This window comes from Momordica charantia (genome assembly GCF_013281855.1).
Source record: "Momordica charantia cultivar OHB3-1 chromosome 6 unlocalized genomic scaffold, Mcharantia_2.0 BLBB01000006.1, whole genome shotgun sequence".
Classification (NCBI taxonomy): domain Eukaryota; kingdom Viridiplantae; phylum Streptophyta; class Magnoliopsida; order Cucurbitales; family Cucurbitaceae; genus Momordica; species Momordica charantia.
This window is the reverse complement of record NW_028275164.1, coordinates 7,852,826-7,878,688: the sequence shown is the minus strand read 5'-3', so window position 1 is coordinate 7,878,688 and position 25,863 is coordinate 7,852,826. Positions and strand designations below refer to the sequence as shown.

Genomic DNA, 25,863 nt, shown 5'->3' with positions numbered 1-25,863 from the left:
AAGCAAATAACAAACATGTTAGATCCTGCACCTCCCTATTTTAATTTTCATCAAAACAAAACGATTCCTAAAATTAAATTGTTTCAAAAAGTCTTATTTAATTGCTTGAATTTTTTCAGGGTGGAAAGGATATTTGAAGACCTTCAAGGTAGTATAACAAAGAAGTCCATTATTGAAGACTTCCAACTAAATAAGCTGCCACTTGTGATTACAAGAATAACTGCTCTGATGGGGATTCTGGTTCGTATAGTTAGTTTTGAATTGATTGAACAACAAACTTTTAAACTGAACCATGTAATGCTATCTACGTTTTCATTTTGGATAAATTTTCATATTAAAAAGAAAAGGAAGAAAAAGAAAAGAATGAGAGAAAAAGAACAAAATGACATGTTCTACCTTGTAGGAAAACATCAAATGTGGTTTTTGTCACTAATTTCTTTTCTAAGGAGCTTGTTCACTTACATGGTGTACTAATAGTATGATATAAAATTGATTATTCTTTTATATGATGTACCTAAGACTATATCGTCAAATTGTTACATGAATGCTGTGGCCAGTTTTGCTGATCTATATTAAGGAAGGTTGCTAAAAAGCTCACATTTTAGCCCTGCAGGCTATAAATGTTCTTCATTTCTATGTTGCTCCATGTTTTGTTGGTAAATTTCCTTTTAAGGTTGTGAATTATGGAAACGAGTTATAATAAATTCATTTTTTATGTGGCAGTAAAAAAATTCTTCTTCTTTTTTCTCTGTTATTTTATTTATTTATTTATTATTATTATTTTTTTTTTTTTTGCTTGGTTAAGTCATTTCATCATAAATTAAATATTGCTTTATTTCTTAGTAGTAGTTTCAAATTAGACCTCTGTAGTTTGTATAATTTTCAAATCTTATAATTTGTATCTTAAAAATGGTTTAAACATTGATTTGTGAAATCTGCTAATGTTGATAACTATTTCAATAGAACTGTTGTAGGTTGCATGTGCCTATTGGCTACTCCATTGAGGAAATTAACTGTAAAATTTTATAGGGGTGTGAATCGTGTGATTTGCAATTATTCCTATTTGCTGTTATGTGGGCTGATGCTTAATAGCTTCTAAGACTATCATAGATTTTTTTCAATTCAAGTTTAAAGGAATAAACTATGACTAAATTAGGATACATTGTCATCTTTATGAATCTCAGTGAGTAGTGATTTGGAGGATATTTCTGTAGTCTTCCTTAGAGGGATGGTGTTAAGCAATTATTGAGTAGTTTTCAGTTTTTTTCTGATGGGAATTTTGGATCCACTTGATTAGTTTTCTGAATAACTTCCTTTTGTATGAGAAAGGAATGTTGATAACTAGACGAAGTTGAGATGCTCATTGTATTTTTGGCTTATCTATTGTATGTCTTTTACTTTGATTATGACATTGTATAGAAAGAGCCAGAAACTCCTGAGCTGGAAAAAGGTGCTGTTAAGGCTGTTCAGGATTTGTATGATGTTGTGCACCATGATATCCTCTTTGGCGACAAGAGGTCTGATACTCTTTTGATGATTATTTGAGTTAGATCTTGATTTATCTTTTGACGTATAATATTGCATTTTGTAGGGGACACTATGAGACATGGAACATATTGATAAAAGCCAGAAATGAAGGTCGTTTGTTTACAAAGTTAAATTGGCCCAAAGATCCAGAATTGGTATTACTTTTGCGTATTCCTCATACTTATTTTTCATTCATGCTTTTCCTTTGATTATTTTTGGGAGATTGAATTGTTGTAAACATTGGCAGAAATCACAAGTCAAAAGATTGCATTCACTGTTAACTATTAAAGATTCAGCTTCAAATATTCCAGTTAATCTTGAGGCCAGACGTAGACTGGAATTCTTTACAAATTCACTTTTCATGGCGATGCCAACACCAAAACCTGTTCGTCAGATGCTTTCTTTCAGGTGGTGCTTCTTTCTATTGCATCTTTTGTTCATATAGTTTATTTATTTGGTGACAAGAATTCTTTACGAATTGTATGTCTCTGTTCCTTCTATCTTAAATCTTTTTGTTTGTTTTTATGCAGTGTATTCACTCCATATTATTCTGAGACGGTGCTCTACAGTATGGGGGAACTCCTGAAGAAAAATGAGGATGGCATATCTACTTTGTTTTACTTGCAAAAAATTTATCCAGGTATTTCATACGAATTTTACATTGACAAACTGTTAGATTTGACTTTGCCCTTTACCAATCAAGTACTTAAAAGAACATTATTGTGTGAGTTAAGGATTCCTTATAAGCATGGTTCATGTTCCAGCGTTAGGCATAGTTATATAGGGTTTAGAGATTAATCGTTTGCATTGTAACACGAATTGGTATTTGAGCCGTACGCTAAAAAGACATGACCATCAATGCTTAGGAACTAGATTTGTAATTTAACCTTAATTTTTTCAACTTATTTTCAACGACTCATTAACTTAAGAATAAATATTCTCATGAATTATCGATTATGTACATTCACGCACTTCCAACGGTGATTTATCTTTCAGTTTGTGTTCTTTCTGCCCCTTCTTTATTTTGACCTCATTTCTACTTTGTCGTCCTACATTCCATGCTAACTGAAAGTCTTTTCATGATAGACGAGTGGAAAAATTTCCTTGCTCGAATTGGCCGAGATGAGAATGAAGTTGACCCAGAATTGTTTGATAACCCTAATGACATTCTTGCACTACGATTTTGGGCCTCTTATCGGGGACAAACATTAGCAAGAACAGGTAAAGTTCTATGTTATATTGAGGTTAATACTTTGTCCATCAAATTTTCTCATTGACAAGTTTAAAATTATAGAATTGTGTAGCTAAAGATAGAATATGGATATTATGTTTTTGATTATATGTCTTTTAAACGTGGTTTGCACATCATTTTTTTGTATTATTTTATTATATAGTAAATTTTGTTTTCTTTCCAAAAGGTTGAGTATGATTTTTTAAGACAATACAGATTATTTATAAAATAATAACTCTTATTCTCAACAATTGGAGTCTTTTTTGAAAGTTTAAAGGCGATACAAAGGCGACGCCCGAGTGAAGCGAGGCACACCTTAATAAATAAATAAAAATTATATATGTAGTGCATAAATTTATATAGTAAACATGGTTTAAAAAATAAATACCAAAATAGTGTCATAGTAAATGTCAACAAGATACATAAAGCAGCCAAATTCAATAAGTTTAGTCGGAGATGAGAGCGAGTGATGGCCGAAGATTGAGGGTGGTGAAGGTGAATGTCAAGAGGCAGAGAGAATTATTAAGGTTAGTGGATTGAGGTATTTCGCGAGGGAGAAATGTTCTTTTAAAAAAAGACATTAAAAGTTAAAAAAAAAATATATATATATATAAGGTAGATCGCCTCGCTTCAACAAGGGGATCGCCTGGCCTCAGGTGAGAGGCGCACAAAGGCACATCGAGACGAGCGCCTGATTGAAGGCACTCGCCTAGGCACCTTGCAAGGCGCATCTGGGTGAAATCGCCTCGCCTCTCGCCTGAGGTGAGTGCCCGGGTTTGCCTTAGTAACATTGATACTAATATAAAACAACATTTTAAACTTCAAAAATACTAATGACACAATTGTTAGTAATGACTAAATATGTGTACACGTGAATTGATTGATGTTCTAATAATTTTTTTTTGTTATCATATATCCAATTTTATCTATTTCACCCTTTTTTTATAATGTTAATATATTTTCTCATTATGTTTTTCTGTATATTATTTTAATATTTTGGGCAGTTGCAAATATGGCAAAAACATTTAGTAAAATTAGCAAAATAGTAACTACATTTAGTTTTTTTCAAATAGAACACTTTAAAAAAAATATCTGTAATATATCTGATATATGTATGTGATATACTACTGATATGAGTGTGATATACTACTGATATAAGTGTTTGTGCAATATGTGTGTGATACATATTTAATATACTACTGATATGAGTGTTTTATATACTACTGATATGAGTGTGTGATATACTACTGATATGAGTATCTGATATACTACTGATATAAGTGAAAATTTTAAAAAACATATGACAGATTTTTACTACCCATTACAATTTCCCTTAATATTTCATGGATGGCACGCAATACATTCTAAACAAAATTATATATAAAATTTTAGCAATAGTTATTAAAATTAAATATTATTTTTTTATCAAAATAATTAATTTTTTTATATAAAACAAAAGTAGTTTACAGCCTAAAAGGCCGAGGGATGAGAAGTCCCCCACCAAGTAACAGACTAAAAAGGACAGCTTTCCAATCCCGTATAAGCATCCTAAGACTGTAATTACAAAAAAAAAGATCTTGTTATTTAGTCTTGCAAAAAAAGATCTTGTTATTAAGCACCATGTAGAAGCGGTCATTTGTAGACAATTACCAAAAGAATCAAAAGAGTGGGAGGAGTTGTGGGAGGAGTTGTGGGAGGAGTTGTCGAAGACCTGGCTATTCCTTTCTCTCCATACGCACCATCGAATAGCACGGACTGCACAACTCCGAAGAACCTTGGCTTTACCTTTAAAAATGTAACCAGGAAGGGCCTCGAGGATCCACTCGTCTTACTGTCTTTGGTGAATAGCCCACAAAATCAAACTCTTTAAATTAAAAGGACGAAACCTCCTGTGCAAAAGGGCAATGTAGAAAAAGGTGGTCCATATTCTCCCTTGCCTTATAACAGAGAGCAGAAGGAGAAAGGCACCACCGCGAAAGCTTCTTCTCGAAGAATCTCCTGTGTATTGAGGTTTCTATAAATTAAACTCTACAAGGAAACCTTAACCTTCTGGTGTATAACCAAAGGATGAAACTTTACTAATCTTCTGAATGAATAAAACAGAAGGGAAAGATGCCTTTTATAGGCTTCTGTTGGAAGGGATAACAAATAACAGACTTAACTAACCAATTACCAACTAACCCCTTAAGGTGATAACAAGACAACTAAACTAATTATTGTAAAACTATCAACGAATACATCACCTTCTTAGGTGAAGAGAAGTTCCATATCAGCTTTATCAAAGGGGCCTTTAGCTTTGAAGGGCATTCAGTCAATGTCAAGAACAAAGACTTGGCAGTGAAGGAACGCTTGCTTTTTAAGTTCCACTGGATATCATCACCCCTTTTCTCCCATCTATGGGAGCCAATAAACTCTGTAAGAGCGACGATGCTATTAAATTTGTCTCACAGAATCCCCTTCGAAAATTTAGGTTCCAATCACACTAGGGTTCATCCCAACTTTCTGCCACCGTAGCTTCTTTCTTGCTGGAGAGATTGTACAGAAGCGGGAAAGAAAATTCAAGGGGGGAATCTGTCAACCATATATCCTTCCAAATTTTGACCTTTTGCCCACTGCATGCCCTAAACCGGATAAAGCTCAGTAAAGAATGAATAAAACTTGCAATACCAAATCAAGGTCTTCCCAAGGCTCTCCCTTTTGGAGGGAGAGATGTCCACCCGTGTATGCTCTCACCATAATTACTAGAAATTACCCTTCTCCACAACGCATCCTTTTCTGTCGAAAATCTCCACAACCACTTGTGTAGGAGTTCCACGTTCCGCAATTTGAAATTTCCAATGCTAAGACCCCATAGACTTTTGGAAAAGAAGAGTAGGCACAATTAACTAAGAGTCTCTTGGGATGACAGCCTCCCCACTCCAAAAAAAGGACCGAACCAATTTTTCCATTTCATTAATCTCCTTCGATGGAGCTTTAAACAGAGAGAAATTATATATGGGCAAACTGTTTAGGACCGAGAGGACCGGAGTCAAGCGCCCGCCTTTTGAGAGGAGTATTCTTCTCTTTGTCCAGCTTCTTAAATTTTTCAATTAAAGGGTCCCAAAACGCTATCCTTTGGTAGTTCAGCCGCAAATAGTTAAAAGGGAGAGCTTCAGCTTTACAACCTAACTTTGCAGCCCACAGCTGCAATAAAGAAGGGTCAATGTTGGAGACCCACATAGACTTTTGGTAAAGAAGAGGAGGCCCAATTAACTAACTGTCTCTGGGTATGACAGCCTCCCCACTCTAAAAAAAGGACCGAACCAATTTTTCCATTTCATTAATCACCTTCGATGGAGCTTTAAACAGAGAGAGAATATATGGACAAACTGTTTAGGACCGAGAGAACCAGAGTCAAGTGCCAGCCTTTTGAGAGAAGAGTATTCTTCCATTTGTACAGCTAAGCTACTTCTTAAATTTTTCAATTAAAGGGTCCCAAAACGCTATCCTTTGGTAGTTACCCACTTACCCCCAAGTGTCGGCCCCAAATAGTTAAAAGGGAGAGCTTCGGCTTTAAAACCTAACTTTGCAGCCCACAGTTGCAATAAAGAAGGGTCAGTGTTGACACAGGGAAGACTTACCAGTTTTTGAGGGACCTGAACCTTGTAGAGACAAGTGAATAACCGCCTACCAACGCCTTAATTCCCTGTTGGAATTTGGACAAAAGATAAGAGTATCAAAATAATTAATTTATGTAATTTTAATAATTTCACTGTTTTTCTATAGAATTAAAGAGAATTATACTCAATTTTGAAATGTAGTATTTTTTTTAACACCAAATACAAATTTAATCATATATATTTCCTTATTACAATAATATTTAAGACTTTGGAAATTGAGGTATTAATGATAGGCCAAAAAACAGTTTCTCCATTATCCACAATTTATGTTGTGTATAGATAGATATTGATATATAGACTAAGCTACAGGAGATTTTTTGCAGTTCGTGGAATGATGTACTACAGGAAAGCTCTTATGTTGCAGACTTATTTAGAGAGAGGAACTGATGGAGGTCGGAACAATCATTTTTATCTTTTATTGTTTCTCCTGGTATTGCATTATCTAATCATATGAGAGATTTCAGATTTGGAAGCTGCCATTCCATGTACTGAGAATATTGATACTCAGGGTTTTGATTTATCTCCTGAAGCACGTGCACAGGCAGATCTTAAATTTACTTATGTTGTAACATGTCAAATATATGGAAAACAAAGAGAACAACAAAAACCTGAGGCTTCTGACATTGCATTGCTTATGCAAAGGTGGGTTGTGGGGTGTTCTTTACCCCACTGAATCTCCCTTAAAAGAAGTAATGCTAAGTTGTCTTTATCTATTATCTACTCTTAACTCTTTTTGGGGAAATCCTTTTGCTAAGTAGCAATTTTATGTGCTTCAATTCTTATTTTTTGGTTGTAATTTCTTATCCTTTTAAATACTTTTTATTAGAAATGAAGCTCTTCGTGTTGCCTACATTGATGACATTGAAACCCTAAAGGATGGTAAGGTTCACAAGGAATTTTACTCGAAGCTTGTGAAGGCTGATATCAATGGAAAAGATAAGGTCTTATTCTTTCTTTTACCTTACCCTTTCAATATTCCGTGGAAAAAATATTTTTTCCCTTGGTTTTTTTTTCTGATAATAGATATATACAAAGACTATTCTTTCATGTCATGCTTCTTTTGTAAAAAATGGATTTCTTAATAATTTTTCTTCTCTATTTTTCATTTCTTTTCATGTTTTTATTTAAACTCCTTATATATAATTATGCCCATTATTTACTTTTAACAGTTTCCAAATTTAGGATCTATTGCTTTTTCCCTAATTTATCTTGGTCTGTCTTATATAGTTGGTTTGGTCAAGTTCTAGAATTTCTGAACTGTTTTCTTTATTCTACCTTATACCTCTTGAATGATTTATCTTTGCTATTTTTCTCCATTGTGTAGGAGATATATTCCATCAAATTGCCTGGAGATCCCAAGTTGGGTGAAGGAAAGCCTGAGAATCAAAATCATGCTATTGTTTTTACACGTGGAAATGCAGTTCAGACAATTGATATGAATCAGGTGAGAGTTATTTCTCATTGTATTGTAGTTTCTTTTAGTTTTTCTTGAGCTAAAGCAATTCAACTGAAATCAGGTAGCTTGTAGGCAGAAAGCTTATTTATATTTTGGTTTTACCGGTTGTCTTAAGTTTCTTAAGTTAGGAGAAGTGCTTTTCTTCCTTGTTTAACATGAGAAAATATTATGGAAGAAAGGGGGGATAAATAAGGACAAGGCTTTCTCGCAGTATAATTTATGAAAGAAATACCCATCTTGTTATAATGTAATAATGTAAGGATAAATAAGACAAGGTTCCAGAAAGTTTAATAAAGCCAACTATAGGACATATTAGTAAAGATTCCTGAATGATTAATGTTTCACACTCTTCCATATATAATAATCAAGGTTTGTGGTTCATGAAAGATGAATTATGTCAAATCTTCTTTTTTCTTGATTGGTTGTAACATGTGTGATTCTGGGAGCCTAGGATAATTACTTTGAAGAAGCATTGAAGATGAGAAATCTGCTTGAGGAATTTGGCTCTGATCATGGTATTCGTTCTCCTACCATACTGGGTGTGAGGGAACATGTATTTACTGGGAGGTACTTTCCATTGCAGATAAAAGTTCCACTCCCTTTTTCTCAACTATTTTCAGGATATGTAATAATCGCTTCATCTGTGTAGTGTTTCTTCTCTTGCCTCTTTCATGTCAAATCAAGAAGCTAGTTTTGTGACTCTTGGCCAGCGTGTTCTGGCAAATCCCTTAAAGTATGTATCTGCCACCGTCCAATAAATTGATTAGTTTTTTCAGATTTTTCTTTCAAGTTTCCACATGGAAGTAACTCTTTACAAATTGGTCAGAGTGCGCATGCATTATGGTCATCCAGATGTTTTTGATAGAATTTTCCATTTAACACGAGGTGGCATCAGCAAGGCCTCCCGTGTCATCAACATTAGTGAAGATATCTTTGCAGGTATCTTATTTCGTTTAAATTATATCTTTATTCAACTGCACTCTAATGTTTTGTTTCGTGATGCCATATTTTGAAGTCCCATAGTTACTGCTGAATTGTTGGTACCAGTGTGATGTGATTGATAATATTTTTATCATTTGCAAATAGATTTTGTTTCCCTAGTTACTAAGCAAGAAATTATTTCTGATCATTGTAATTTATTGCAGCAAGATGCTTCCATTACCTTTTTTTCTTAATTGACAATTGTAAACTGAACCTGATTTTTAAAATAAGGAACACAATTGCTTTGATATGTTTCCTTTATCGTAATGTTTTCTTTAAACGATTCAGATAAAGGAAACGTAACTAGAAAAAATCTGTCCACAAGCATCAATTGTATATGTATAGTTGATGGAACTCTAATATTATGCATTCTTTTTTTTTAAATAAGATTCAGTTTAATAATTGTAAAAATAATAATAATAAAATGAACTGTTATTTATGTAATTTCTGCATCAAATTTTGTTATTTGTTGTAGTTCCTTTTATTCTTTCATTTGTGTGTTCTACTTATAATCAACTTTGTGAAAAAGAATGAATCAACAATAATAGTTTTAGCATCATTGCATATTTTATTTTCCTTTCATTACTAGTGTAAATTTTTAAATTGTCTTTTTCAAAGGCATAAGATTTCAATTACCTGTGCACTTTCTGTATTGAAGGATTTAATACAACCTTGCGGCAAGGGAACGTTACGCATCATGAGTATATTCAGGTAGGATTTTGTCATTTAATTTTTCTAACGTGATATTACTAGAGTGGTGAGCTTATATAAACTGTTTGAGTTATTTCAGGTTGGTAAAGGACGAGATGTTGGTCTCAATCAGATTGCTCTTTTCGAGGGGAAGGTTGCTGGTGGTAATGGAGAACAAGTTCTTAGCCGTGATGTATACAGGCTTGGCCAACTGTTTGATTTTTTCCGGATGATGTCATTCTATTTCACCACTGTCGGCTACTACTTTTGTACCATGGTATGCCAGTACAACATGTAGATTTTTAAGCAATGATTATTCATTTTATTAAATCCTTAGTTAGATCTCATTGAACAGGAAATATTGGGGAGAAATAGCTTGAATCCATTGCACAAACAGAAGGGTGTTCATGGTTTTTTTTATCTGGAAAATGTGAAGCCCCCCATTATTTGCTAAATGGTTTTGTTGTTTGCCATCGATAATGTTCTTGTTTCTTGATTCTTGTTTCTTATTTCTTGTTTCTGAATTCTCGTTTCCTCTTTTCTAATAAGAAAAACATAAATATGTTTTATAACTATTTCCTGTTCTTTAAAATTTTAAATAAAAAAAAGTAAAAAATTTATTAAAATTGATTTTTTTAATTAATTATTCTAAGTTTTTGTTATATTTATCTTTTAAATATTTATTACGCATTTTATAAGTAAATGATAAAATCAAAATTTTGTTTATGTTGTTGAAAAAAGTGGAAACAAAAACAAGCAACTTGATAATTTTGGAAATTTTTCTAAGAAATGAGAAATCAAAACCGTTACAAAACATTTTTGTTTCTGAAAAACTGGAAACGAGAAATGGAAACGTTACCAAACGGGCCCTAAGTGTTTTAATCTTAATTTTCTTCACTTTTTAATTTCTAAATTTGAGTTCCTTTAGATATTCATCTGGAATATGCCTAATTTTAAGTTTAGATACCTTACCATTGTAATCCATATTAATTTTGGAACGGTTCCTGCAATAGATGTTTACTCATCCTATGAAAAATTTTGAGCTTCTTTTTTTCTAAAGTAGAAAAAATACGGTGCAATAATTAACCAATATAATGAAACAGGAACTCCTTTTTCTTTTCTTCACCACAAACAAGGGGTGGGGACTTGCACCTCTAGCCTTTAGGGGAGGCAAGTAGGTCGGGAACATGAAGTCTCATTATTTATTGAACGAGATTGTATATTGATATAGTATATTGATGAGTTAAACATTAAGTAAAGTTTCAAACTTCTGTCATTAGAAGAAATATGATTTATTTTCTTTCTTTGTTTTCTTTGTGCAGTTAACTGTGCTGACTGTGTACATTTTTCTCTATGGAAAAGCATATTTGGTAAGTTATCTTACGCAACTAATTTTTATATGTAAGGTATAAAGATGTTTTTTTCTTTACTAATTCATAATTCTCTGTTTTATACCATGAAATTGAAAATTGTCTTTGATAATATGGTCATGAGCTTCACGAGCATTGCTTGGAAGCAATCCTATGCCTCTAGAATCAAACGTTTTAAGTTTTGTTGATGACCGTTAAGGCACTAGAACTACTCAAAATGTAACCCTACTGATTTGGTAAGGTGGACTTGGGTGGAGCTAGTTTAAGTGGTACGCCTCAATGTTTACCTGGTAATTTTTACTCAAGTGGCGCTGGACATAACTCTGACCAGGAAGGGGGACACATGTTGGTTTGGGTCAGTTTTCATATCAAAACTAGCGGCAACAAACTTCTCGAAAACTGGATTGATCATCTGACGATAACCTAGTAAAGCTGGCCAATACCTTAACCGAACTTACTGAAATTATTTAAAATAATAAAAATCTATCTAAACCAAACTAACTAAACTAACCGACTGTATGAAAGAAATACTGTTCATCTCCCACTAAGCAACCAAGACTATATCGATCTAGGTGTTTCAGGAAATCATTTCTCAATTCCTTAAAAAATCAATGGATATTTTCCAGATTGGGATCGGTCAAGTGAATAGCCTTTGTGTGGACCGAAAACATACCTCCGCCTGGAACTTTGAAGTTTGATCTTGATTGAAGCCGGAATAAAGCCGCAAAGGGTTTTCCTCAATCTCAATTCTTGCTTCCAAGCATTCAATCAAATTGGAAGTGTTTAAGGCACTCCAATTATAACCCTCACATTTATCTTCAATGGCAGCAAAAACCTCTTCCCTCCATTGGAAGATCACTAACCAAAATCCAACCACCATCATCGATGGAACCATAACAGCACAGGACTTTGTCACAGAAAAGGGATTAATTGATCCTCTTAGAAGAACTTCCTTCTTAAGAGTGTCCAAAATGATTGACCGATTACAATTCAAATGGAGTTTGGTAACAATAATGGTATGCCCCCATCATCACAGTTTCTTCATTTCTCTTAACCCAAAAAATCCACAAGGAACTTTGTGACCATGTATTGATTTTACACTTGAATCATGCTAGGGGAGTAATTAGAGAATAAATTAGTAAGAGTACACCATTGAGAGGCTTTAAATTTGGTGATGTTGAGAAGTTTTAGTTCTGGCTTCCTTTGGTTTCTATCAAACCAAAGCTCATATAACTATGCTTTCACTCCATTAACCCAAAGCAGTCCTGTTTTCGTAGGCAAGCATATAGCCCGAAAAGCAGCTGATGTAGATGTACCATGTTTAGGACTTCATAATCTGAAACCCATGCTAGACTGAAGAGCTGCAGTAAATGATTGCAAAGGAAAAATATGTGCATCTTATTTTCACACCAAGCTCCACAGAAAACACAACTATATGGCTGAAGAGACATATAAGGCATTTTCTTTTGAAGTACCTCCACGGTGTTAATCTTGCCATTTAGAAGAATCCAAGCAAGAAAATTAACTGCTTTTTGGACCAAGAGGAAGAATCCTCTTGCACAATAGTTTTTTTGGCCAAGAGGAAGAATCTTTTGTCATTCTTAAGAAGCTTACTGAAAAGACTCCTGAAGAATCCAAACTCCACCTTATACCATCTTCTTCCTCGTTTATAGTAAACAAATTGAGGCTGGAACGAAGACCCAACTACTCAATCAACTATCTCATCATCCTTAAAAATTCTTTTAGTTTCCAGTCTCCAGGAGGAGGTAATCGGATCCCATGCTTCATGAACTTATGAAAAAGGATACGAAGGGATCCTTATTTAGAAATTAGAACTATTTTTAAAACTTTTGGGAATAAACTGTTGGATTTTGTAATCTAGGACCAAATAGAATCCTAACTTAAATCCTACGGACTAAAGTGTATTTTAACCCATCAAGTTTTTCCTTCACAGACTTCCCTAATGCACAGGAGACCACCTTAGAATCACCAACAATCAAGGGGAGGCCTGCTTCAATGGCCATGCCCTTATCAAAAAACCTAAAAAACTGCGTAACATTTCCAAAACACTCCAGCCCCTCTTCTTTTCACCTGCAGGGACATGAATACTTATTTTGTCTCCATCAATAGAGGAGAACGAAATCTCAAATAACCAACCATGCCAGTTTGAATGCTTCATAATCAAGATTTTCCCATTAACGAATCTTTTAGATTTTGAGAACTTAAAAATGGATGTTGGAGAAAATCTTCTAAGCTTCAACAATTCAGAGGATTTGAACCTTTTCTAAACGGATATGAAAGGGGCCGAGCTTTCTTTATTCTTCAGTTTTAATCAGATACAAAAAGGAATTACAAGAAAATGGACCTATTTTGACCTAAGCAACTTACACTTCCAAAAATGGCACTGCCCACAAACTTGCTATTTCTAGGTTTTATACTTTAGAAAACCAAACCAACCAATAAGAATACTTCAAAACAACCAAATTAGGTTGGTTTTGTCAGTTTTTCTGATTTTGACTTGCACCATAACTCTGACACTTGTTTACATATATTTGTATGAAGATTTTCCTCATGGTCCAATGAGTAGCATAGTGAAAACTGATTAATGGCTCTGTTTCAGGCACTGTCTGGAGTTGGTGAGACAATTGAAGATAGAGCTCATATTACAGATAACACAGCATTGTCAGCTGCTTTGAATACACAGTTCCTCATCCAAATTGGTATCTTCACTGCTGTACCTATGATCTTGGGATTTATACTGGAGCAAGGTTTCTTCAGGGTAAATGCTATTCTAAAATAACTTTTTTTTCCTACGTCTTTCTGCATATGAATTGCTTTTTCTTTCTTGGAGGATATGAATTGCTAAAATTTGTACATCTTTTGTTGTAAGAGAAATATTTGACTGCTCTTATACTACCTCAATATGATGTTATCATTGTTGCTCCAGTTGGCCATCCTCTCTGTCTGACGTCTCAAATGACATCTGAAGATTAGCTTGAAAATTAATTGAGATGACTTATATTTGGAATTTTAAAAAATTTGGAATGAATGTGAAACATGTCTTGTTTGGGCCAAATAGAGCATCCAAGCTTGATGTATGCAAGAGCAAATTCGAAGTCATTATCGATGAGACTTTTTAGTTATCTTCTTGAGGATTAATTTTTCGATTTTTTTTATTTCTTAGAATTTTTTTTACTCTTTCAGGTGGTATCAAGATTCCATTATTTTTTTTTCTGTTCTCTCAGATATTACTCTAAATCACCACTGCAGGCTATTGTCAGCTTTATAACCATGCAACTTCAACTTTGTTCTGTCTTCTTCACATTCTCTCTTGGCACAAAAACTCACTATTTTGGCCGAACAATTCTTCATGGGGGTGCTAAGGTTTGTTGTGCTATAGTTGCTGCTTTCAATGTCCAAAAGAATATTGTATTTTAAGAACTCTGCTTTAATACAGTATCATGCAACTGGAAGGGGATTTGTGGTTCGTCATATCAAATTCTCTGAAAATTATCGACTCTACTCCCGCAGCCATTTTATCAAAGGGTTGGTGTTATTCTTTCCCTTTTCCATCTCACATGCGGATTTCCTTATGCTTCAATTATTTGATCTCTGCTGTTTATGTAAATTTCTCCGTTTTATGCTATCGATGCCATCCTTCCCTTACTTTTCATTTACATATGCAATCAGAATTAAAGTTTAAACAAACTTAACTTAATTTTTTTTATTGACATCATGTTTTAAATCATGACAGTTTTCCTAGGATATTGAGTATCTTACGAGTTTCCAAATGTTGTAAGGTGAGATATGAGATTAGTTTGGGTGTGTCTAAGATAGCTTAGGCATCTGTGGTTTTTCTAAGAATGAAAATACAAACTTATTTTGTTTACAAATAAATACCTGCATTATCCCAAGCACTGTGAGAGAGTAAACAGCTTAGGGAAAATAATTTTGGAGGGAGAAGATCCACACATAAGGTCATGCCTAAAAATTCTTTAAGCAGTGCCCAATATTGAGGAATAGCTTCCACTGCCTTCCATTGCCTTGAAATACTAAGACAATGGCTTTTAAAACAGACATTTATCTTTCTAGACGTGTGCCATCCAAAATTATCAAGCCCATGAATGCTTGCGACCACTTGGCTTCAAATAGAATTCCAAAAATGCCAGCCCTATTTCGTAAGAACAGATTTTTAATTTTCAAACTGCCTATTACAAACCTTCCTTCATTCAAAGGTTTTGAGACCAAATAAAATATTATGTTAAATATAATTACATTTTTTTTCTCCAATACTAATTCCCAATTAAATGAAATAGAATTCCAATAGTGTACTTCCGCTATATACTAATTCCCAATCCTCAAATTCTATCATTTCATATATTGTTTATTAAATAAATGTGTATTAATTTTTTTTTTTTTTGAACAAGATACGAACTTCTCAATGAAATAATGAAAAGGAACAAATGTTCAAAGATACAAATTCTCGAAAGAGTAAAAGAAAGAAAATAAAAAATAAAACACATAATCTTAACAAGATATAATGAAAGCCTTCCAATTAAAACATATCAAACTAGGAGAGTAATTCCTAAAGGTAGATGATAAATAACACCAATGAGAAGCTTTAAACTTAGCTAGACTGAAGCAGACTCCCAGTGGCTGCTTTTTTCCTTTGAAAACTCTGAGATTTCTTTCAAATCAAAGCTGGTAGAGAACAGCTTTTATAGCGTTTAGCCATAGAAGATTGGCTTCAGGACTTAGAGATAGTCCTAACAGTAGTTGATGGACATTCCTTGCTACTGTGTTGCTAAACACCCAGGACATGTTAAACTCTTCGAACAAACGTTCCCAGCAACGCCAAGCATAGGGACAAAGGAAGAATATGTGGATTGAGCATTCCTCATTGGCTTGGCAGAGAGGACAGATTGAAGGCAGAAGAGTATAGCCAGAGAGTTTCTTCTGAAGGACATCAGTGGTGTTCACCTTTCCATACAATAGGTCTTCCAAATGAAGAAACTAACCTTCTTAGGGTTCTTAGTCTTCCAAATGGCTTTAAATAGGTCTGTTGGCATAGAGACATCCGGGAGAGACTTGCGAATTGATGCCACTGTGAAGCAACCTGATGGAACCAAGGACCATATCCTGTTGGGCTAGAATTGGGAGAATATAAATTTAGCAATGAGTCAATGACAGAAGTGAGGTATATTCCTCAATCTCGTCATCTTTCAACGCCCTACAAGAAAGAACTTTCCAAAAAAAATGTATGTGCATCCCAAAAATCTGCAACTGAACCAGAGGTAGACAATGATAAACTATAAATTTTCAGAAATCTAACCGATAGAGACCTGTCTTCTGCCCAGATGTGGTTCCAGAACATGATGCTGGATCCGGAGCCAAATTAAATGCTGCAAAACGGCTGGACAGCTTCCAATTTTGAGAGATATTGGTCCAAGGACATCTGAGACAGCCGTTAACCTTTTCCCCTGGGGACCAACTGAATTCCTTTTCCCCGTACAGACTTGCTACCTCCAGATGTCAAAGAACACTTGTTTCCCTGCCAAACCGCCAGCCCCACTTTGCTAACAAAGCGCTATTCATTTTTTAGAGCCCGCCAACACCCAAACCTCCATCTTCCACAAGTTTGGACGAAATATTCCTGTGGACAAAATGATTTAGAGCTCCGGAGGAACCACTGTTCCATAAAAAAGTTCTCATTCTTTTTTCAACTTGTTTGCAAATCCCTGTAGGCATTTGAAACAAGGAAAGGTAATAGAGAAGAATACTAGAAATGACAGATTTACATAAAGTTAAACGACCTCCTCTTGAAAGGTTAAACCGTCTCCAACGATCCAATTTTTTCTCTATTTTTTCCAGAACGCGATCCCAAAAGGCTGAAGATCTCGAATTTCCTCCCAAAGGTAGTCCAAGATATTGAATTGGAAGAGTAGCACTTTGACAATTAAAGCACTCGCTGCTTGCTGGATTTTCTGGAGTGAAATGTTAACTCCACTAATTGTTGATTTCTCCCAATTAACAGAAAAGCCCGATAGCCACTCATATGCCTTTATAGTCTCAATCAGAATTCTCAGCATGCCATCATCATCCTTGCAAAAAATAAGGATGTCATCTGCGAATTGAAGATGGGAGATGTGAACTCCCTTCTTCCAACTAGAAAGCTTGCAAAAACTCCTCCCATATGGATATTGTCTAGCATGCTACTGAAGACATCAGATACGATAAGAAAAAGAAAAGGTGATAACGGGTCACCTTGTCTCAAGCCCCTTGAAGTCGCAATACGACCTTTCGATGTCCCATTAATGAAAACAGAATATTTAGTTCCTCTTACGCAACCATTGATCCATTTGCACCATTTTTTACCAAACTACTTCTGAAAAAGGACATCGTCAAGGAATGTCTTATCAAAAGCTTTCTCAAAGTCTAGCTTAAGTAACCACCCGCTTTTCCTTCGAGATTTATAATCTTCCACTGCTTCGTTGGCTATCAAGATGGGGTCCAAAATATTTCTACCTTCAATAAAGGTGCTTTGAGTGATAGAGATAGTTGCAGGCATAACCCTTTTGAGACGTTTAGATAGTACCTTAACCACCACTTTGTATATCGAGGAACAAAGGCTAATTGGTCTGTAATCCCGGATTCTAGTTGCTGCAATCTTCTTGGGCAAAAGACAGATGAAGTTTTCCTTGAGACACACATTAATATGGCCATCGCTGTGGAATTCCTTGAACAAACAAATGAAATCATCCTTTAAAAATTGCCAGAATCTGATATGAAATTTAGTGGTGAAGCCATTGGTTCCTGGTGCCTTATTCTTACCGAGATTATCCAAAGCATACCATACTTCAGCTTCCTCAAAATCCCTTACCAACCACTACCTATCTGATGGAGAAATGGGACGCCAGTTGATCCCCCTTGGGGAAAACCGTGAGCCAGGATTTGAAGAATAGAGCTTACCGAAGAAACGTAAAATCTCATCATCTATCTCCTTCTGATTGATAAGTGATGCGCCTTGCTCATTGGTTAATTCTGAGATTACGGCCTTTCGTCTACGAGCTGCAAGATACTTGTGAAAGAAGCTGGAATTCTTATCTCCTACCTTTAACCAATGAATCTTGCTTTTTTGGATTAAATTTCTTTCATTTTCCACATATAAATTAAGCAACTCTCTCTGGAAAGTGCTTCTCGACTCTCTTTCTCTTCCGATAAACCACTGTCTTCCTTAGCATCCAAAGCGGAAATTGGCTGAAGAATGCGAATTTCAGATTCTTTCTTGCGTTTCTCGTTCTGAACGTGCCAAACTCTTAAGGGAGACTTAAGATTACGAAGCTCGGAGTTTAGAGAAAAGCCAGCCCATCCATAAGATTGATCATTGGCTAAGGTCGATTCAAGTAGCCCAATGCAATCCCTGTTGTGAAGCCATGAGTTAAAAAATCTGAATGGACAAGGACCCCACTGAAAGTCTCCTGCCTCCATAATGATCGTAAAATGATCTGAAGTAGTCCTTTCACCCCTGGATACTTTGGAATTTGAGAAAATGTCCTCCCATCCATTGGAAACTAAGAATCTGTCAAGCAATGAATGAGTAGAATCCACGCCTGTCTTTGACCAGAGGGATTTCGACCAATTCTAGCTCACTGATCAAATTGTTGAACTTCTTCATGGCTTTAGACGAGCGAACACAAGATGATCTCTTTGATGGCCATCTGATAATATTGAAATCTCCACCTATACACCAACGTTTTTCGCACAAAGTGGAGAAATCCCTACGTTCTTGAAAGAAAAATCCTCCTTCCTTATAATCTGTTGGACCATAGACAGATGTTGCCAAATGTTATCAATGTCTGAGAAGGAGATAAGAATGGATAAGAATACCCCCCTTTGATGACATATCTTACTCGGGTTTGACCTTCATCCCACATGATTAAAATTCCACCCAACTTTCCATAAGAATCAACTACTGATCGGCCAATGCCTTTGGGACTCTCCAATGATTTAATCAACTGCTGTTTAAAATGCTGTAGTTTTGTTTCTTGTAGGCACACCACGTCTGGACAGTGATTCTGGATAAACTTCTTAACATTTAGTCTTGTCTCGTCATTGCACAGTCTCTAACATTCCACGAGATTACTTTCATTGCGGATTAGATATTTGAACAAATTGAATACCCGCCGCTTTGAAAAAAAGGTGGAACAGCTTCTTGATTTACGGATTCATTTGCTTCACATAATCAATCCTGAATTCCTTCCTCATAAGATTGCCCACAGATTACCTCGTCCTGGCTCTCAAAACTGTTAGGGACGGGAGAATAATCAGGGTTGCTGACGCTTTCTTCTGATTCAGAATCCTCACCCAGTGGATCTTGAGGAGAGGAAGGCGAAGGGGCTGGAACCTTTGATGAATGTATTGTTTCGTGTGATAGAGAGGGCGGAAGACCATTTTCCAATAACAGGGGATCAATCGAAGTGTTGCAATGAGGAGTGGATTCTCTTTCTTCATTAAAATCTTCTAGCAGATTTGTCGAAACTTGATTGATGGCATCCCTTTTTTCTGACTTATTAATTGTCGATTGTTTTGTCTTACTTCAGGAATAATAATAAGGAAGTGGGGCCACTCGTCCGTTGGGAAGAATCTTAATGGTTGGATTTGGAGCACCAACCAAATTATTTGGAGTTGAATCGTCTTCCAGAAGATTTGGAAGCCCATCGGGCGTAGCGTTTAGGCTTGAGTCCCTTACTGCCTTTAATACTGTCTTTTGATTCCCGAGGGGATTCAAATTCAAATTATCCTCAATCGGATCTTCAATTGCCAACTCATCATGTTCTTATCTTCCTTCGAAATCTAACCCTTCAAAACAATTAATTTAAATCTCTGCTTTAGAATCGGGATTTACTTTCCCATTGTTACAAATATCAACCGGCGCCTTGATTACAATGTTGCCTGCCTTGAGATCCGTCCCTTCGCCTACACTAATCAATTCGTCAACTAACTGATCAAGCGTGATTTCAGGCACCTCAGAATTCATGCCTTTCTTTTGCGACCCTACATCTTCCCTGCCAATCTCAAACAGATCTGACTGTTGATCTTCCAAAATCACTCTCATCCGCTCTATGTCTAAAGGGTTTGACATTGGTTCTGCATCCAAACTCAAACCTTTTGTACCATCTGGATGTAGAGGACGACAAGCAACAATCCTAATTTCAAATGAACCGTATTTCTCATCTTCTATGGGCAATGAAGCCGGCATTAAGCCACAAGAGCTGCGATTAACCTTAATGAAGGCTTCAGAAGCATCTAGTATGTTAAGAGTCTTTGTAGAGATTTCCAGCAACCCGCCACATTGTTTTCCAGTGGCTTCAAATGTTGAACGAGTCCAATAGTATAGAGGTAGGTCTTGAATGGATAACCAACCTCCATAACCCTGAATGAACTCCTTATTGTGCAAATAAGAGCTCTATTTTTCCAATTTTAAATGGAAATTTCCTATCTTCCTCCATTTTCCAGAAAACTCACTAGGTTTAAGAACCCTATCCCATGTAAATTTCAGTAAACCTTTATTTACCATTATAGGATTGATGATACAGTTTAGAGAATACTTCTCTTTTAAGGCCATCGCGATTTCAGACCAATCGTCATGTGCACAACCATCAAATGATTCCAATCTGACTCCATCACCTCTGTCTCTTTTTTTACACAGAAACCTTGATTAAGGACAGAATGCATCTTTAAGTTTTCTAGGGAATTCTGAGAATCAACCGATGGCCTGGTACATACAACTTCTCCCTTACCAGCCACCACCTCGGCATAAGTCTTTTCTTTTCCTACCCGTAACATCTGTGCTACAGGTTTCTTTCTCTGATCCTGAAAATTCGAATTTTTGACTTTTCGTTTGAATTTGCAACCCTGGCTCCGGAAGAACGAGTGTTCCTAACCATCTTCATTGCTTGAGCCTCAGCTAATCGTGCTGAAAACGTTTTCATCATTTTCCAAAATACGTTCCAACCGTCCCTCTTACTTCCAACCGGGATAACGACACTCTTACGACCTCCTGTGGATGGGCATAACACCCATTCAAGAAACCAAATTCCCTTTGAGCAGAATTTTTGAATTCGACATTGTCCTAAGTCATCTCTTAACTGAAAAAATAGAGAATCAGAAGCCGACCGTCGAGTGACCTCTGCCATATGAATTTCGAACCAAAGGAATTGAGATGAATACATAGGCATAACGATTCTTCGTTTCACATCCTCTAACATGATCAAATCACTTTCAAACCGTATGCAGAAAAATGATCCGTCGATGCAACAAATACTAACTTCAATTCTAAAAAACCGAGATATAGCAACTACAAACTACTAGGCTGAATCTAGAAACGAAGATTTACTGAGAGAAGATCGAATGGATGGAGAAGAGGACAAGAGAGAGAAGGGAGGAGAGAGAGCAGAGCATACTTACCTTTCTTCGCCTCCAGTAAATGTGTATTAATTTATATATTTCATATATTGTTTAATAATTAAATGTTTATTAATATTATGTATCAATTCCTATATTGATGAAAATTTATACTTTTTCATGGCAAAAAAATTATGTATTGTATTTAAGATGAAATTTTAAAATTAATTTACCTTATCTGTTTTAGTTTGAAAAATGTTTATATTTTAAAACAAGGAATTGGTTCCGACAAATCTCCCTTGGGAACTGTTGCCCTTTCTTAATGGAGAACTCAGAATTGTATGGAAATGATTGTTGTAAGAGGTGGAGAGAGTTGGAAGCCCTCCCCAGTATTGTCCCATCTTGTTTGTTCTTTGGAAGAGGATTCGATTTTTAGTTCTGTTTTAGTATATACTCAATCACAAATAATATCTACATTATTAACGCTTTCAGGTTGGAAGTTGTACTTCTGTTGGTAGTATACATGGCCTATGGATATAATTCAGGTGGTTCATTGGCATACATCCTTGTCACTCTAAGCAGTTGGTTCATGGCATTATCTTGGCTGTTTGCTCCCTATCTGTTCAATCCATCTGGGTTTGAGTGGCAAAAGTGAGTCATTTCGCTACATTACATCTGTTTCTTCTTTGATAGAATAAGATTATAAGAAATAAAAATAACAATAAAAAAGGTATATATTGTTCCTATTTAATTACATCCTCAAAGGTCTTTTCACTATTTGCGCAGATAGTAGATGCAAGACATAATCTCTATGCTGAATTGACTAGATAATCAAATCATAATTTTTAATTAGCTCTATTTCCTTTCAGGACTGTAGAGGATTTTAAAGAATGGACCAATTGGCTTTTTTACCGAGGTGGAATTGGTGTTAAGGGTGAAGAAAGCTGGGAAGCATGGTGGGACTCGGAACTGGTAATTCAAATTTCTGTCTATGTTTTTTTTACTTCTCTTTGTTTTTCCTTCTTTATATGAATTTAAAATGCAATGCTTGTTGATCTGTATTTAATATCAGTTGCCCTTCAACTCAACAATGTGGTTACAAGTAGATATTTTTAGTTGTATTGAGTCAGTAATTTTGGTCCTAGTTGTTTTCCATTTTCCTTTCATACTTTCACTCGCAGAAAAGGTATAATATTCTTCCTATTTAATTAAATCAACCAGTAAATGTAATCCTCCACAAGAAAAGAAATAAAACATTACAGTTAATGAAGTTAATTGCCGAAGTGGTTTTCCTTAGTATTTAGGTTTGGATGCACTTGACTCTTGAGAAAGCCAAGCAATTTACCTTTCCAACCATTTCTATAATTAAACCACAGCTGTACAGTAAAAGGGCAAAACAGAACTATACCTGACACAGATTTATGTTATCTTCATGCTACCGATTGATTGTTCTAGCTGCTAGTAAAATTTTCCTGTATAAAGGCGCTATTAGTGAACTAGATAATAAGCTTTAGGTAAACCATTATATATTAGGCACTAGTCTTTTCTGAATTGTCTAATTGTAAAGTGCTTTTACATTATGCAGGCACACATAAAAACAATTGAAGGGCGGATAGCAGAGACTATTTTAAATCTAAGATTTTTTATTTTTCAATATGGCATTGTTTACAAGCTCCATTTGCAAGGATCAAACACATCATTGTCGGTATGGTCTCTCTGTGTATATTTTTCATTTTTTACTTGAATTTACCAATATTGGACGAAAAAGTTCAAAATATACAGAAGTTTTGTTTAAATATTTTTTTTGAGCAGTTTGATGTTATTTTTCATTTTTCTATTAACTTGTAAACTTGGTAATGGCGATCTAAGCACTTCATTTTTATGTTTGTGTGAGCCAAAGAATGGATCGTTTCAGTTAATACAATTCATGTGAAACTCTTTAGGTATATGGGCTCTCCTGGGCTGTGCTCGCTGGGCTTATAGTTCTTTTCAAGGTGCGCAACAACATCAAAGTCACAATTGGTTTTCCAGTATCTAATATCTATTATAGTCATTTGATCTTCCGCATCTCTGTTCTGCAGGTGTTTACCTTTAGCCAGAAGATGACGGTCAACTTCCAGCTTTTGTTGCGGTTCATCCAAGGTCTTTCTTTCCTATTGGCGTTGGCTGGCTTGGCAGTTGCGGTTGCTATTACAGACTTGTCACTGCCTGATGTATTTGCTTGTGTCTTGGCGTTTATACCTACAGGATGGGCCATTCTTTCTGTGAGTTTCCTAGTCCTATTGTTATCTAGGTCAACTTTAGAGTATGTGTGTGCCCGCACGTGTGCATATGACAGCTGAAAAATTAAATAAAAAATAAATACCATCTGGTGGTAACGTCCCTGATCAAGACTATTGTCAACTCTGAATGAGCAAAATGAGTTGCCTAAATTACATTTCACATGGTTTTCTTGGATCTCAATTGTGGTAATGGTGTTTAGGACACGGTGCATTTGCATTAATAAGATTTCTTTATTAGGTCAGAACCAAAAGATATGGTCAGAACGATTCTAACCTCCCTTTGTAAAACATCCTGACATAATAATATATTCACTGTTTCAGATTGCTGCAGCTTGGAAACCTTTGGTAAAGAAACTGGGACTGTGGAAATCCATCCGCTCTCTTGCTCGGCTGTATGATGCCGGGATGGGGATGCTTATCTTTGTCCCCATTGCATTGCTTTCATGGTTTCCATTTGTATCAACGTTCCAAACTCGTCTCATGTTCAACCAGGCTTTCAGTCGGGGGTTGGAGATCTCACTAATCCTTGCTGGAAACAACCCCAACACTGCCCTATGATGCTGCACGAGCTCGATGCCATGTCAGTTCATAAATCTGACGCAATATCTTGACCCATTTTTCGTTGACCACACGGGGACTTTTGAAAATCCCACATGACAAACTGTCTCTACACTCTCACTGGGTTAACTTTATTAGCAGCATAGATTAACAAATTACAGATGTGTTGTACTTTCCCATTTCAGTTTTGTTTAGATGGCTTTACCACCATTAAATGATAGTTCTTGCCCCATTTTTTTTACCATGTCGTCTTCAATCTTTCTTGTCACATTTTCATTGCTTTGGATTGTTGATTTCCTGTGTATTATTGATTTAATCGTCGCTCTAGAACGACCACTTCCATAGCGTGTAGGAGGTACTATATTGTAATATTTAATGTTTATTTTGAATATGAATGTCATTATGAGCAATCAAATTGAAGTTGAGGCACCAACTGTTCCAAAATGCTTTTTTTCCTTTTTGGTCTTCATATAGGAAAATGTATCAAGTATTAACAAAGAATGGCCTACTCAATTCATATAGGACTTTTCAAGTTTATAAATATAAATTTTAATCTTCTTAAAGATCGTTATCTCTTTCTTTGAGTTGTAGTGTTACACAAATGACGTGAACATCACGTAGTTATTTGTGAATTAAGAATTTATATGTGCCCGTTTGTAAAAAAGAAGTGAAATGTGAGATTTTAATTTGTTTTTAATTTTGAAAATAAATTATTTCAACTTTTGAATGGTGTAAACAGAATTGATCGAGGCATGTTATATGATGATATTTCAATTATGGGGTTTTTTTTCTTTTTTTGAAGAAACTTTGAATTATGTGCTGTTTTTTACCACTCAATTGGATAAAAATATTATAGATGCTACATAAATTATCAAAGATCATGCCGGGGATAACAACAATGATGATCAAAATATCGAAAGTCTTCTGAGTAAGGCATGCCCCTATAAGAAACATCAGCGAACTTGTTTAGAGTGCAAAGAAAAAGAAAAAGAAAAAAGAAATGAAAAAACCTCAAGTTTAGAGATCTTACCAAAGATTTTTTTATATATATAAGAAAATTTTCATTGAAACAAAAGTGGAACCAAAACAGCTCAAGGAACAAGGGACGAGTCGCCCAAGAGGATAGCTCTTCAATCCTAAAAGATTTGAAAGAGATTGTAATTACAAAATATATATATATATGTTCTTAAAACACCACCATGAAGATGTAGTTTGGACACTAATACAAAAAGAATCGAATTAGTTAGACTTATCTTCAAAAGATGAGATCTTACCAAAGATGTATAAAAATTCATTGAGAATTTCATTGATCAACAAATCAATTACAGATGAATAACCTTATAGGTACTATAAACCCAAGTAAAGGTAATCAATTTTATTCCTACGATGACCTTTACCATAGTTGGGACCATCTTTGGCACGTCTTTGAGTAAACAACTCAAAACCATTTTTCTATTCATTAGGAGAAAAAAATTACCAAATGCCCTCTTTAGATTGTAAAGGTGCAAATGATTTTGACTGTCTACTGAGTATATTACTATATAAATATTTTAAACACTATTTATGGGATAGATCTAAAACAAAAACCTACAATTAAAAAAAATTATTATTATTTAAGAGAGTGACCAACTAGACATACTCATTCTATGCACTAAAAATTCTATGCACTAAAAGTTGCTAATGAACCACAAAGGTGAAATCATAC

The 25,863-nt window shown here is 35.2% G+C and overlaps 1 protein-coding gene across 3 annotated transcripts in view; it reads left to right on the top strand.

Moving 5' to 3' along the window:
• The window catches only part of GSL10 (glucan synthase-like 10), a 75,385-nt gene extending 50,794 nt beyond the window's left edge, over positions 1-24,591 (top strand). For 2 of the 3 annotated variants that reach the window (XM_022301658.2, XM_088125079.1), the window contains 25 exons: positions 120-240; positions 1,420-1,517; positions 1,592-1,682; positions 1,775-1,935; positions 2,058-2,167; positions 2,614-2,748; positions 6,741-6,809; positions 6,882-7,059; positions 7,244-7,358; positions 7,742-7,861; positions 8,325-8,440; positions 8,523-8,606; positions 8,700-8,812; positions 9,513-9,565; positions 9,645-9,821; positions 10,867-10,914; positions 13,535-13,693; positions 14,185-14,298; positions 14,372-14,460; positions 21,811-21,969; positions 22,188-22,290; positions 22,904-23,023; positions 23,262-23,312; positions 23,400-23,582; positions 23,922-24,591. In XM_022301658.2, coding sequence (XP_022157350.1) covers positions 120-240; positions 1,420-1,517; positions 1,592-1,682; positions 1,775-1,935; positions 2,058-2,167; positions 2,614-2,748; positions 6,741-6,809; positions 6,882-7,059; positions 7,244-7,358; positions 7,742-7,861; positions 8,325-8,440; positions 8,523-8,606; positions 8,700-8,812; positions 9,513-9,565; positions 9,645-9,821; positions 10,867-10,914; positions 13,535-13,693; positions 14,185-14,298; positions 14,372-14,460; positions 21,811-21,969; positions 22,188-22,290; positions 22,904-23,023; positions 23,262-23,312; positions 23,400-23,582; positions 23,922-24,158 — 3,004 coding nt within the window. In that variant the 3' untranslated portion in view covers positions 24,159-24,591. Of the gene's footprint in view, positions 1-119; positions 241-1,419; positions 1,518-1,591; positions 1,683-1,774; positions 1,936-2,057; positions 2,168-2,613; positions 2,749-6,740; positions 6,810-6,881; positions 7,060-7,243; positions 7,359-7,741; positions 7,862-8,324; positions 8,441-8,522; positions 8,607-8,699; positions 8,813-9,512; positions 9,566-9,644; positions 9,822-10,866; positions 10,915-13,534; positions 13,694-14,159; positions 14,299-14,371; positions 14,461-21,810; positions 21,970-22,187; positions 22,291-22,903; positions 23,024-23,261; positions 23,313-23,399; positions 23,583-23,921 lie in introns of those variants that run through there. The other variant, XM_088125080.1, reaches the window with a different exon arrangement.
• Positions 24,592-25,863: the final 1,272 nt, after the last annotated feature.